Genomic DNA, 13,370 nt, shown 5'->3' on the forward strand with positions numbered 1-13,370 from the left:
TTGCAGCTGACTCGCGCACATTTAAATAGAGGCATACCACTTTCGATACATCATCCCAAAACTTCATGATGTAAATGTTATAAAATCCAGAAGCATGACAGTTGTCAGCACAGAAAAGTCCAAATTTTGCTGATTGACAAGGTCTCTGTTTCATTCTTATCACAAAAAATAAGATAGTTTTTGGGGTGGGATAGAATGGTGGGTTGTAGGCAAACATGAAGGAATTATCTTCCCTGCTAGCTACATTTCACTACATAAAACCATGTCTGTCTATTTTTAATAACACTAGGAAAATTATTGCTCCGATGCCCCACAATTGAATCGACTCCAGTGTAAGGTAAATTGTATTTCCTTTCCTCCAAAAATGTGTAATATTACACAAACCTGGTACATATTTGTTCATTCGCTCTCTCTGCTTTGGATGATCGAATGTTTCCAATGGAATATTAGCCTCAACAAAAGCTCGTTTTTGTTGCCACACTGATGTCTGAGGGAGTTACATTTCTTTTGACGCCTGTCATTGTTAGCATCTTCTCCTTTTTCTTCTTATGGGGAAAACTGTTACTAATATGTTTTAGGCACATGTCCTTTCGCGGCCATTCAGTTTGCAGTATTTGCACATAAGTATCTTTCTAGTTGTGTCTAACATGTAAAATCCTTCTGGTGAAAATTATTTTTCTCAAGCGAAAACCGTCACTACTATATTAAGAAATTGCAGGACAAAAACAAATCTCAAAATATAAGAGTGGGCACCAGTGATGAGCACCAATTTCCAACACACAATACACTGCCAGATCAAAGAATGCGCTGGACATCGTTGGATGTCTTACTTCCCTGCAGAGGAAATGAAGTTAGCATTACATCATACCATATAAGATATTGATGTATACTGAAGTTTGTTTAGAATCAGTTGTCATCGATTTTTGCATATCATTGCATAACTCAGATCAAATTTTCACCATCGACTACAAATTATCCGATTCCACACAATTTCGTCAATTATTTTGCTCTCTGATTAAAATCTGTAAAATTTTCTAAAAATTTCACAATTTTGTGCTTAGCAAAAAACAGGTGTACAAGCTATAGTGATTTACTGTGATTGGTAGTTTTACATTGATAAATGACCAACTAATTTGAGAACATGATGTGAACCATCATCTGAAAAAGAAACACTGACTGTTTCACTGTTTCATGTGACATGGAATGCAGTATAATGCGTTTGACTTTGACTACTAGCCTTGGGCGTTGTTACCACATATTTAGTTTGTAACAGCGAAAAACGTCTCATGTTCTTTATTTTCTCCCCTCTTCATTCCCCTTCAACTCTTTTGCTGGGAGAAGGAGCCACTGGCTCTGAAACTTGCATAAGTGAAACCTTTTGTGTGTATGTGTGTGTGTGTGTGTGTGTGTGTGTTCTCCTGCTGCCGCTTGGTGAGTAGAATTTTTTATTCATCTAATCACATTTAATTGTCTCATATGTAGTTTGTTACTTATAAATTAATTATCTGTCATCATAACTTCCAGTTGCTCTTATGCACAGCAGATCCTGTATCGTGGAGAGAGTACACGTCCAATTATAGATTCGTGTTCATACTGTTATCCACTTAGCAACTCTGATATGTTCTAGGAGTGATAAGGCAAATTTGTAGTTGTAAGATACTGACTCAAGTTATTTACAGAAAAATTGGGGAGATTGGTAGAAGGAGACTTCAGGGAAGATCAGTTTGGGTTCTGAACAAGTTGTGAAACTCGCGGTGTACATGACGACCTACCTTAGAAGATAGGCTGAAGAAAATGTTCATATCATTTGTAAATTTATAAAAAAGTTTGACAGTGGTGATGAAAATACACAATGAGATTCAGATGGTAGCAGGAATAAAATACAGTGAGCAAAAGGTTATTTGCAACTCGTACAGAAACCAGACTACAGTTAAAGAGTCAAAGCATATGAAATGGGAGTAGTACTTGACAAGGGAGTGGGAGATTGTCAGAAACTATTCCCCATGCTGTACAGTTTGTAACTGAGCAAGTTGTGAAGGAAACAAAGGGAAACTTCGGAAGTTAAAGGGGAGGAAATAAAATCTTTTGGGGTAACCAAAGTCCAGTCTTCATCTATATCCACCTATTTATTTAATTTTATCTATATCTCAATATTATTGCACCTTCTCGCACAAGGGTCCATTCATCTCAGCAGTCAACTCTAAACTCCTTCAACAAAATAGCGTGGATACACATTTTTCCATTGATATGCTCCAGATGATAGCTGCTAAAACCTCAGTCAGACACTCAGTGCAGGGTGTCAAATCCAGGTTTTGGTAGCTGTAGTCTAGAGTATACCAGTGGAAATTTATATAATGATTCCAAAATTAGTACATTATAACATTTCAGTTTTGTAACATTCTTTAATTAGCCTCTTCTAGTCTCTTGTAGTTTCATCTAAAGAATTTCGCAGCTCCAGATAAGTTCATGAAAGCATGTTTTAGAGAGGAAATAAGTCATTGGACCAATTTTAATGTTATCATTTTTGTTCTAATGTTGGAAAGTAGTTCATAGAAACACACAAAGGTAATGTTGTTTGATTGTTAATTTATTTCTTCCTGGCTTTAATCCTGAAAATAATTTTCAGATAATTCTGAAGAACACATGTTGGATGCAATCCTGAAAGCAAAATTTATAAACAAACACCATAGAGAATTGTGTGCTCCTCTTTTAGGGTAAGTATAATCACAATATTTTAAATTATTTTGTATGTACATATGATAGGAGAAGTCAGTTATAGTTGAATAGAAGAAAAATTGTAAGTTTTGTTCTCAACATAATCTGTCTTTAGCCCCATCCACTCTGTGTAATTTTTCTCTTAAGTTATCAGTATCTTTCAGAAATAAAAATTTCTCAGGCATTCTTCATTCACTGTGTATTTCTTGTTAGTAAGCTATTTCTTGTTCAGAGAAAGTAGATGCAAAGCGCAATATTTTGAGAATAAGGTGCCATATTTACCAGAGTATTAAGACGACCTTGATTATAAGACGATTCTCTTTTGTCCAAGAGAATTCTGGAGAACAAATTTTTTTTTTTTTTAAATATTCTGACTAATCAAAATTACAAACTGTTTTATTGACATAAATTACCTGCTTAAAAAATTAACATTATACCTATTCTACATTTATGCCGTTTATTGATTGCCTGCATTTTGATTATATAAGTAAAAATAAAATAAACAAAAACAAATGGTTTATATTAATTTACAAACCATTTTCTTTTCTTCATTTTTCACTTACTAACACGAGCATCTGTAGTTTCACTATTTTTAATCATCATGATCCTCATGGTGCAGCTGTGAAATTTATATCTTCATTGTCATACATATTTCTTTTGAATATGTTGTGATTTCCGAGGTTGTAGTTACTGTGGGACCTGAAAAAAAAAAAAAGCTTCTTTTTTTTTTTCTTCCCCCCTCCATGCCCCTCACTGCATATGGGGGGGGGGGGGGCTGTCAGCAGTGCAATTCTCCGCTCTTGAGCCAAGCAAATTAAAAAATTTATGATGAAAAATACAAAGAAAATGTTAGACTGTTTTCTGTTTTAAATTAAAAATAAAAGATGGACAGTTGAAAACAACAGAAATATTTATGCATTTTAAAACACTTCGGAGGAAGGTGAAAACCTTCGGATAAAAACACTGAAGCTCTGCAGTTTCAGGGTAAATTCTGAAGGATCTGCATAAGGGTGAGAGGTATTGCTGGAGACGAAAGTATATCCCATAGGATTGAGGGATGTGGGTAGGAAAGTAGGGGTCCGTTAGAAACAAAAACTGTGAAGATGAGAGGGAGGAGCTGAGGTGGATAGGGGAAAATGCAGTTGGCAGGAAAGACAGAGGGTGAGGAGTAGTGTGTTATGTGGGTAGGGCAGTGGTTGCAAGAGGAAAGAGATGGGAATGGATGGAGAAATAAAGGGGAGAGAGGAACCCTGTTGTGTAGTGGGAGGGATAACTATCAGGGGAGATCTCGTTGTCTGGGAAAGGCAGTTGGTTGAAGTTGCATTGGAATAGGATATGGAGTGTGTGTACCTACAGAGGCGGAGGGAAGTGTTTGTGACGGCCACGCAGCATAAAAGGGTTGACGATCAAAGGGGAGACAATGGGGTTACTGGAAACTAGTTTGCGGTGGGTATATGAGATGTGAAGTTGTCCAATGTGGGTTAGGAGGGATGGGTATTTGTTGAGATAGTACGTAACTCATGTCGGGGAATGTAAATGGATGGAGAAAGTGAGATGGAGTGTGTGGTGTTCAAGAATTTGGAGGGATTTGTAGAACTTTGGTGGGGTACAGATCAACACAACATTTGCATAAAAAAGGATGGGTCGAATCAGTGCTTTTTTAGGTGTGGAGAACAGTGGAGGGGTGTAATCCCAGCATATTAATAGTTTTAGTCTAGGTAGGATGGTTAGTAGGTGAGGATTTCATATTAGTTGCCAGTCAAGGGTCAGTCAAAGATATTTTAGTGTGTTGGTTCTGGGTAGGATGGTTGTAAATGGTAAGGTAGAAGAAGTGGAGGCGGAAAGTGTAGGCCTTGAGTTTGAAAAGGAGACTGGAATGCCATACATGGTCATAGGCTTTTTATAGGTCAGTGTAGACAAAAATAGTGGATTTATGAGAGTTGAGTTGGTGAGATAGGAAATGGGTGAAGTGCAGGAGCTGGTCATCAGAGGATAAATTGGGACAGAAGCCACACTAGTTAACTGGAAGAAAGTGGTACTGGTTCAGTTGTTGATGGAGATGCTGGGGGAGGATGGGTTTGAAGTCCTTGCAAAATACTGAGGTGAGGCAGATGGGTCAGTAGGAGAAGATATCAGCAGGAAGTTTTTGGGGTTTTGTGGAAAAGTAGGATTTTAGGTGTTTTGCATTGTTGAGGATAATAACCTGTCGAGAGGATAGTGGTGTAAAGGGTTGCAAGAGTAATGAGAAAGGAGAGGGGCATTCTTTGAGGTGTCGATAAATAATGCAGTCATGATGGGGGGAAATGTTACATTTTTTTGTGGAGTACTTGTTTTATGTAGCTTGCTGTAATTGGTATACTTAATTCTGTGTTTGGTGTGTTGTCCAATTACTGGAAGCTAGGAGCCAGGGGTGGGACAGTGGTATTGGTAACTTCATGGACAGTAGGGAAAAGAGAGTACTCAAAATGTGGCTTATCGGGGATGGAGATGATGTCAGACAGATAGGATGCAAAGTGGTTAGCTTTCCTCGGGTTGTCAAGTAAGGTTCAAATGGCTCTGAGCACTATGGGACTTAACATCTGTGGTCATCAGTCCCCTAGAACTTAGAACTACTTAAACCTAACTAACCTAAGGACATCACACAAAACCCAGTCATCACGAGGCAGAGAAAATCCCTGACCCCGCTGGGAATCGAACCCGGGAACCCGGGCGTGGGAAGCGAGAATGCTACCGAACGACCACGAGCTGCGGACTGTCAAGTAAGGGATGGTTATCGTGGAGAAGTGAGTAGTAAGGTATAGTGTCAGTGGAATGTTTTATAATATCTGGAACAGTTAATGGGGAGTGTAGCGTTGAGTTTGTAGTATATCTGGCACCAGTCCCAGCGCTTTTTTGCATTTAATAAATGCCTTATATGTCTCTGTATTTGCCCGTGGCATGTGAATGTATCTGGGTGACAACACTTCAAGAGGGAGCGGTACATAATATGGGATTCTTGGAGGAGTAATAGGCCTTTTGGGGGTAGGGAAGGTCAGGTAGGATATGGTCTTGGTAGGAATGTGGGTGGGTATAGTGTCTGACAAGGTGGGAAAACAGCTGTTTTTATCTGAATACGTTTTGAATTATTTTTGTATACTGACGTGAAAATGTTACAGTGTGTCTATCTTCTAAACATATAATTAGCTGACACACTCCCTTTTACTCCCGGCATACTTCACGGTGAGTGTCGACAACATTGCAGCACAAAACACACATTAACAACAGCTCTCGTCCCACCATATAATGATGTCTATTGGTACTATTTCCATGACAGGCAGCTGTAATTTATTCTCATGACAACAACTACAGTCAGTTTAGTATGATTTTTAGTTTGTTAAGGCATTTCATTCTCTATGAATTTTCCATCTTGTTTCATCTGAATGTCAGCTGATTTAAAGCAGGCAACATTTTCGCCCAGTATTCAAATACACAAATAGCAACTAAATTGCAATCCACTTAGTAAACCATTACAATGTGTCATAATCAAATAAAATATTAATCTGAATTCAAAATAAGTAACGTTTTTGAAGGACAACATTCCACTTCTTAATTTTACCGTTACTTTAAAAAAGCAGCGTATTGTTTGACCGTTACTTTAAAAAAGCAGCGTATTGTTTGTATGCAGCATCCATACAGGTATGGGAACTTTCATTGCAAACGTGTTCAAATACAACAAGAGTTTGTAAAGTAATAGAATTTGGTACTGTTTTCACCCGTGTTTCACAAAATTGTCACATTTTAAGCAGAGAAATAGATTGTTGTAGTGGCCAGTTCACAGTTTCTCACGTACTCCTTGCACCAGTGCTGCAAGAGTCAAATGTAATGTGATTGTTCGAGCAATATCGATACAGTATTGTATGCTTCAGCATATTGGAAAATATTGAGCTGGTTCAAAGATTAGTATCATTTGACCAGCTTTACCATTCTGAATTCATCGAAACAAATCTGCACATGACCTCAATAGCCAAAACTTCATCTGTAAATCTAAGACAACCCTCTACATTATTAAACAACGTAACAATTTTCACTTCAGTGGAAATAGTTTTAATCTGCTAATATAAGACAACCCTGCATTTTGGAAATGGTGAACTGGGAAAAAACCTCGTCTTATACTCAAGTAAATATGGTAATATTGTATTCAGATATTGACAGTGTGGCAACAGTAGTGGTAGATTGTGAGCAGGTATCCTGTTTCATGTAAAATAACTATTTTAGTTAGATAAATAGGTTTGTTTAACATCAGTTATTTGTAAAAATTATGTAAATTAAAGTGCGCAATAGAGATTTACTAATCTTTTAAGTATAATATCATGCTATAGTGGTGTGCATGGGGGGGGGGACAATTTTGTCCTCACTATTAACTGGCAACACTGGGACAAGTGCCACATTAGGCCACTGTTTCTGCTCCTGGCTCACCCTAGAAAAGTTGTGTGTTTGGGCAACCTATTACTGTCACTTTCTAAAGTAATACTTGATGTATGTGCATTATACCACCCATGATAAACATGAGGGTGGCTAAATATCTTAACCATACTGAAACTAACATGAAAATAAATGTTAAATGTTCTGCACTGGCCCCCGACACTCACGTTACACATAGATGTAGCTGAATGACATTATTGAATGGAGCATAATGTGATATGCTGCCCTTGTTGCTCTGCATTGCTCCAATTCTTGCCTTCTCATGTGCACATCACTAGAACACCAGGAAATTGTTAGCATTGTTTTTCCAGCGGTTGATGCTTTTCACCTTCATTGGCTCCTTTTTGATATGGGATAAGTACTACTTAGTGTTCTTTCTGTTTTGGAAACAATATTTTTGCATGTAATTGGCTATAGCATAATGCCTCAAAAAATATTCAGGTTTCTCTTGTTCTTCTCCACATAATAAATGATAGAAACTTTTGTCAGTATTGCGCAGTGGCAGCACTTACATTTCAAACTGGTATGCAGCTGCCACACTTCCTCATCTATGTGATTATTATTATTATTATTATTATTATTTAATTCCTGTTCATCTTCAAAATTGTTTTCAAATGTTCTGTCTTGTTTATTGTGGTTAGCATGCAAGGGCCATATTGACATAAATCTCACATATTTGTTAAATGTTCTATATCTTGTACCATCCTTAGTTCACAGGATGACTTGCATATATGAAGGTATTAGTTGCCAAGTCCTGTTCTACATCTGTATGCACACTCCGAAAGCTACCACATGGTGCATGACAGAGGGTACTTTATACCACTGCTAATCATTCCTTCCCTGTTGTACTTAAAAATGAAGTTAGGGTAAAAGGACTGTTACCTGCTTCTAAATGAGCCCGGATTTATCTTGTCTTTGTGGTCTTCGCGCAGGTTGTATGTGTGTGGCCATAGCATCATTCTGCAGTCTGTTGCAAGTGCCAGTTCTGTAAACTTTCTCAATAGTGTTTTATGAAAAGAAAGTCTTCTTCCCTTCTGGGATTCCCATTTCAATTTGTGGAGCATTACCATAATACTAATAATACCATAATAAATAATAATAAAGTATGCAGTATTGTGCATTGTTAGCTCAAAACAGGCAGAAGACATGCTTTGTTGCTGCTGCAAATTTTACCGATTTTCATCGAGATAAAACTTATGCTGCAGTGTCCTCTTTTGGCACACCAGTGTAGAAATGCACAGAATCAGCCAAGTGAAAAATCTGTGCAATATGCACGTTTATTTATATATAAAAGGTATCTTCCGAATTTTCTCGTTTGAGATCACTTGTACAAGATCGTGTGTCGATTTAAAGGTCTATATTCACATATTTTACTGACTCGCTCCTTCTGTGTAATCTTTCATCGATTGTATCAATATCCATTTGTATTGTGAAATTTCGATCATTCGTGAGTGCCATGATAAACTAGTATTGGTATTGTCAGTTGTAGGCTTAAACTATATTGCGCTCTTGTAAAATTTTTAAGGACAGTAGGCCTATCCTCATTCAAAACAATCATACTCTTTAATTTCATTGCGCAGTTACCAGAAATAGGTTAGCTTCAGAATTTTCCGACACTTACAAGTCAATACTTTCGTAAGTTACTGCTATGAGTGTTCTGGATACATAATTCACTTTGTAGCAAATCAGTGTTTATGGTTCACAGTTCAGCCAAAGTATTCATCACCCCTCAATTTCATTGTATATCAACTCAAATAAATGTGCGTTTTGAGAATGTTCGAAAGCTACCATTGTCCTCTGCATTATCTACCAGCAGTTGGTACCAAATTGGTGTTTGTGATGTAGTTGTTGTAGCAGATTTTCGAACTAACATATTGTGTTGCATCAAGTTTTCCCTTAGAGAGGAGTAGCTCTATATATTATCTGCATTTATCATAAATTGACTTGGTTTTCGAGTTTGCTAACAACTTTAACATCAAAACATTTTAGGAAACTAGTAATTTTTACGATAGGTTTTTGTGTTTACTTAATAGAAATCTCATTTTGTGTACCTATTTCGATTCTTATAAGGAATTAGCAACTTTTTAGCTTTACGGATTAAACGATAATCAGCAGGTTTGATTTAAAGTCCTTTGTTCACTGCCTTGTAGTACATTGCACTAGACAAAATGCAGCCCCAACGTGAACTCTGTTCTCAAAGACAGGATGAGTTGGTTGATGTTCGTAAGCAGCTGGAAATCGCCCTGACTACTGTCTAAAAATCGACAGCTGCTGCGATTTGGTGTGTTGGAAGAGCTCCCGAGAGTCAGGTAGCTGTGATACCTGTACCAGAGGTGTTCAGGTACTATCATCTCCTGTGGATCCTGTTTCGTCTGCAGAAAGTACAGGACCTGTCATTAACCTGTCCACTTGACTGTGAGTGGCATGTAGTGGTAGATCTAGGTGTCCTACACGGGATTCACAGGGACCAGGGTGGACTCAGGGTGACGACCTATCCCCATAACCAACAAGTTCATTTCACTGAAACTGAATCTGACCCGGTGGGACTCACTTCACCTGTTGTGGGGAATCCTCTTTCCTATGTCAGGAGGGGGCAAACACAAAAGGGTATGGATCTGTTAATCATCCACAGTTCAAACACACTGCAAATGGTGTTACCCTTAGGGAAATGGTAGCAATGAAGAGGAAAGGAGGCCAGGTGCACTCAATGTGTATGGCTGGAGGCCTCATTCAGCACATTGAAGAGGCTATTTCAGCAGCCATTGAGGGAACAGGGTGCAACCAACTGCAGATTGTGGCCCACATTGGAACAAATGATGCCGGTCCTGTGGGCTCCGAAGTCAATCTAGGGTCATTATGGTGACAGGCAGAGAAGGTTGAGAAGACCGATCTTGGAGTTTCAACAAAGCTCACAATTTGCAGCATTGTCCTCAGAACTGATCGTGGCCCTTTTGTTCCGAGTGTACTGGAAGGACTGAACCAGAGACTTACAAAGTTCTGTGACAGTCTAGGCTGCTGCTTCCTGGGTTTGCTCCAAAGGGTTGTGAGAACTGCAGAGCGCCCCAAATAGGTCAGGGGTGCACTACACATCAGAGGCTGCTACTCAGGTAGCTGACTCTTTGTGGGGTGCACATAAGGGTTTTTGATTAGCCGACTCTCCATCCAGTCCAGACGAGGAAAGCTGTAGGGAACCCAGAAATATCAGTGTAAGATCGAGAGAAATGCTTCCTACAGTGACAGTATTAAAATGTAAACTGCCGAAGCATTCGCAACAAATGCCAGAGCACTCATGAAAATCAGTGAAGCTCACATAATACTAGGTACAGAAAGCTGGTTGAAACATGGAATTGATGGCAGTGAGGTTTTTGGGAAATGGAGGTGGTGTATTTGTTGCAGTAGACAAAAAACTTAAATCCACCAAGATAGAAATTGAAGCTGCATGTGTGATTGTTTGCACAAGACCCAGTACCTGTGGGCATAAAATAATTGGATCCTTCTGTCACACATCAGATTCTTCTCCTGATGTAACCAAAAACTTCAGAGAAAACCTCAGTTCCTTTGTGCATAAGTTCCCCAAACCTACTGTGATGATTTGATGGAGACTTTAATCATCCAACAATAAGTCCAGAAAATTAGTTTTGTTGGCAGTGGATGTGATAAAACATGTTCTGAAACTTTACTAAATGCCTTCTCTGAAAACTACATAGAACAAGCAGTTAGGAACCTTACTCGTGGTAGAAATATTTTGGATCTGATGGCAACAAATAGACCTGACCTCTTTGAGGATGTCCACATCAAAACTGGTATCGGTGACAATGATGTGGTTGTGGCAGCAGTGATCACCAAATTACAAAGGATAACTGAAACAAGAAGAAAGATATATGTTAAGTAAACTAGATAAAAAATCAGTAATGCCGTATCTCAGTGAGGAACTTCAAACTTTCAGCACAGGTCAGAAGGATGTAGAGAAACTCTGGCTCAAGTTTAAAAGAAAGTGACCATGCATTGGGTAGATATGTACCCAGTAGAACATTTCATAATGGGATGGAACCTCCATGATATAAAGTCACTGTAAAGAAACTTCTAAAAAAAAACGGAGATTACTGCATAATAGATGTAAAACGAAGCGTAGATGTGTAGATAGAGAGATGCTGAATGAAACGTGTCGGGCTGTCAAGAGAGCAATGTGTAATTCTTTCAGTGACTACCGTAGCAGAATAATGGCAAACGACATTTCACAGAATCCGAAGAAAGTCTGGTTGTATGTAAAGGCTGTTAGTGGCACCAAAGTTAGTGTCCAGTCCCTAATGGATGAGACAGTAATTGGAATTGAGGGTAGCAAAGCAAACGCTGAAATGCTTAACTCCGTTTTCAAATGTTCCTTTACGAAGGAAACCCAAGGAGAATTGCTCCAATTCAATTCTCATGCCACTGAAAAGGTGAATGAAATAAATATTAGTGTCATTGGTGTTGAGAAGCAGCTGAAATTGTTAAAATTGAACAAAGCTCCTGGCCCCGACAGAAGCCTTGTCGAATTCTATACTGAATTTGCAGCAGAGTTAGCCCCCTCTTTTCACTATAATCTATCGCAGATCCCTCAAACAAAAAGCCATGTCTAGTTCTTGGGCAAAGGCACAGGTCATACCATCAACAAGCAGGTAGTAGAAGTGATCCACAAAACTGCCATCCAGTATCCTTGAAATCGATTTGTTGTACAATCTTTGAACATATTCTGAGCTCAAACATAATAAGCTACCTTGATCAGAAAGACCTCCTCTATGCCAAGCAATATAGGTTTCGAAAACATCGATCTTGTGAAACCCAACTTGTACTTTCCTCACATGACATACTGAAAGCTTTGGATCAAGGCTGTCAGATAGATGCAGTATTTCTCGATTTCTGAAAAGCATTTAACTCTGAATTGGATGTACACTTTTTGTCAAAAGTACTATCTTGTAGAGTATAAAGTGAAATTTGTGGCTGGGTTGAGGACTTTTTGGTAGGGAGGACACAGCATGTTGCCTTGGATGTAGAGTCATCGTCAGATGTAAAAATAACTTCGGGTGTGCCCCAGGGAAGTGTGTTTGGTACCCTTGCTGCTCATGTTGTATATTAAAGATCTTGCTGGCGATATTGATAGAGAAGTCATGCTTTTTGCGGGTGACGCAGTTATCTATGCTGAAGTAATACTTCAGAGAAGCTGCTTCAGTATTCAGTCAGATCTTGACAAAATTTCAACATTGGTGCAGAGATTGGCAATTTGCTCTGAATGCTCAGAAATGTAAAATTTTACACTTCACAAAACAAAACAAAACTTAGTATCTTACAAGTATAATATCGGTGAGTCACTGTTGGAATTGGACATCTCATACAAATACGTGGGTGTAGCACTCTGTAGGGATATGGAATGATCACATACGTTCAGTCATGGGTAAAGTAGGTGATAGACTTTGGTTATTTGTAGAATACTGTGGAAATGCAGTCAGTGTTCAAAAGAGATTGCTTACAAATCACTCCTGCGACCCATCCTGGACTATTGCTCAAGTGTGTGGTACCCATGCCAGATAGGACTAACAGGGGATATTGTACATATACAGAGGAGGACTGTACAAATGATAGATCACAGGTTTGTTTAATCCATGGGAGACTGTCACAGAGATACTGAATGAACTGAAATCGCAGACTGTTAAAGACAGAAGACAGACGTAAACTGTCTCAAAAAATTCTGTTAACAAAGTTTCAAGAACTGGCTGTAAATAATTACTCTAGGGATACGATGCAACCCCCTATGTGTTGCTCACTTGGGGATTGTAAGGATAAGATTAGAATAATTACTGCACACACACACACACACACACACACACACACACACACACACGTGCGCGGGCGCATTCAAACAGTCATTCTACCCACACTCTATAAGTGAATGAACAGGAAGAAATCCTAATAACTGGTACAATGGTACATACCTTCTGGTATGCTCCCCATGGTGGTGTGCAGAGGGTCAATCCATATGGAGTGGTCCAGTGATGGTTGCTTGACCATTTTTAAATATTTTAATTTTTTTATTGGTGATTGCCCTATGTTTGAAAAGTTCAAAACAGTTTTTTTAAAAAATAATGTATCTTGCACCTTTACTGGATGGTCGCCATTTTTATTTGTAGGCATGCGGCGATTTCTCAGTTTGAATATCT

The 13,370-nt window shown here is 38.6% G+C and overlaps 1 protein-coding gene across 4 annotated transcripts in view; it reads left to right on the forward strand.

Annotated features, from left to right (window-relative positions):
• The window catches only part of LOC124613192, a 409,752-nt gene that overhangs the window by 294,813 nt on the left and 101,569 nt on the right, over positions 1-13,370 (forward strand). For all 4 annotated transcript variants that reach the window (XR_006979618.1, XR_006979619.1, XM_047141846.1 and 1 more), the window contains exon 8: positions 2,627-2,714. Coding sequence is in view for 2 of the 4 variants with exons in the window: in XM_047141846.1 (XP_046997802.1) it covers positions 2,627-2,714 (88 nt within the window). In the remaining 2 variants the exon portion in view is untranslated. The remainder of the gene's footprint in view (positions 1-2,626; positions 2,715-13,370) is intronic.

This window comes from Schistocerca americana, chromosome 4 (genome assembly GCF_021461395.2).
Source record: "Schistocerca americana isolate TAMUIC-IGC-003095 chromosome 4, iqSchAmer2.1, whole genome shotgun sequence".
Lineage (NCBI taxonomy): Eukaryota > Metazoa > Arthropoda > Insecta > Orthoptera > Acrididae > Schistocerca > Schistocerca americana.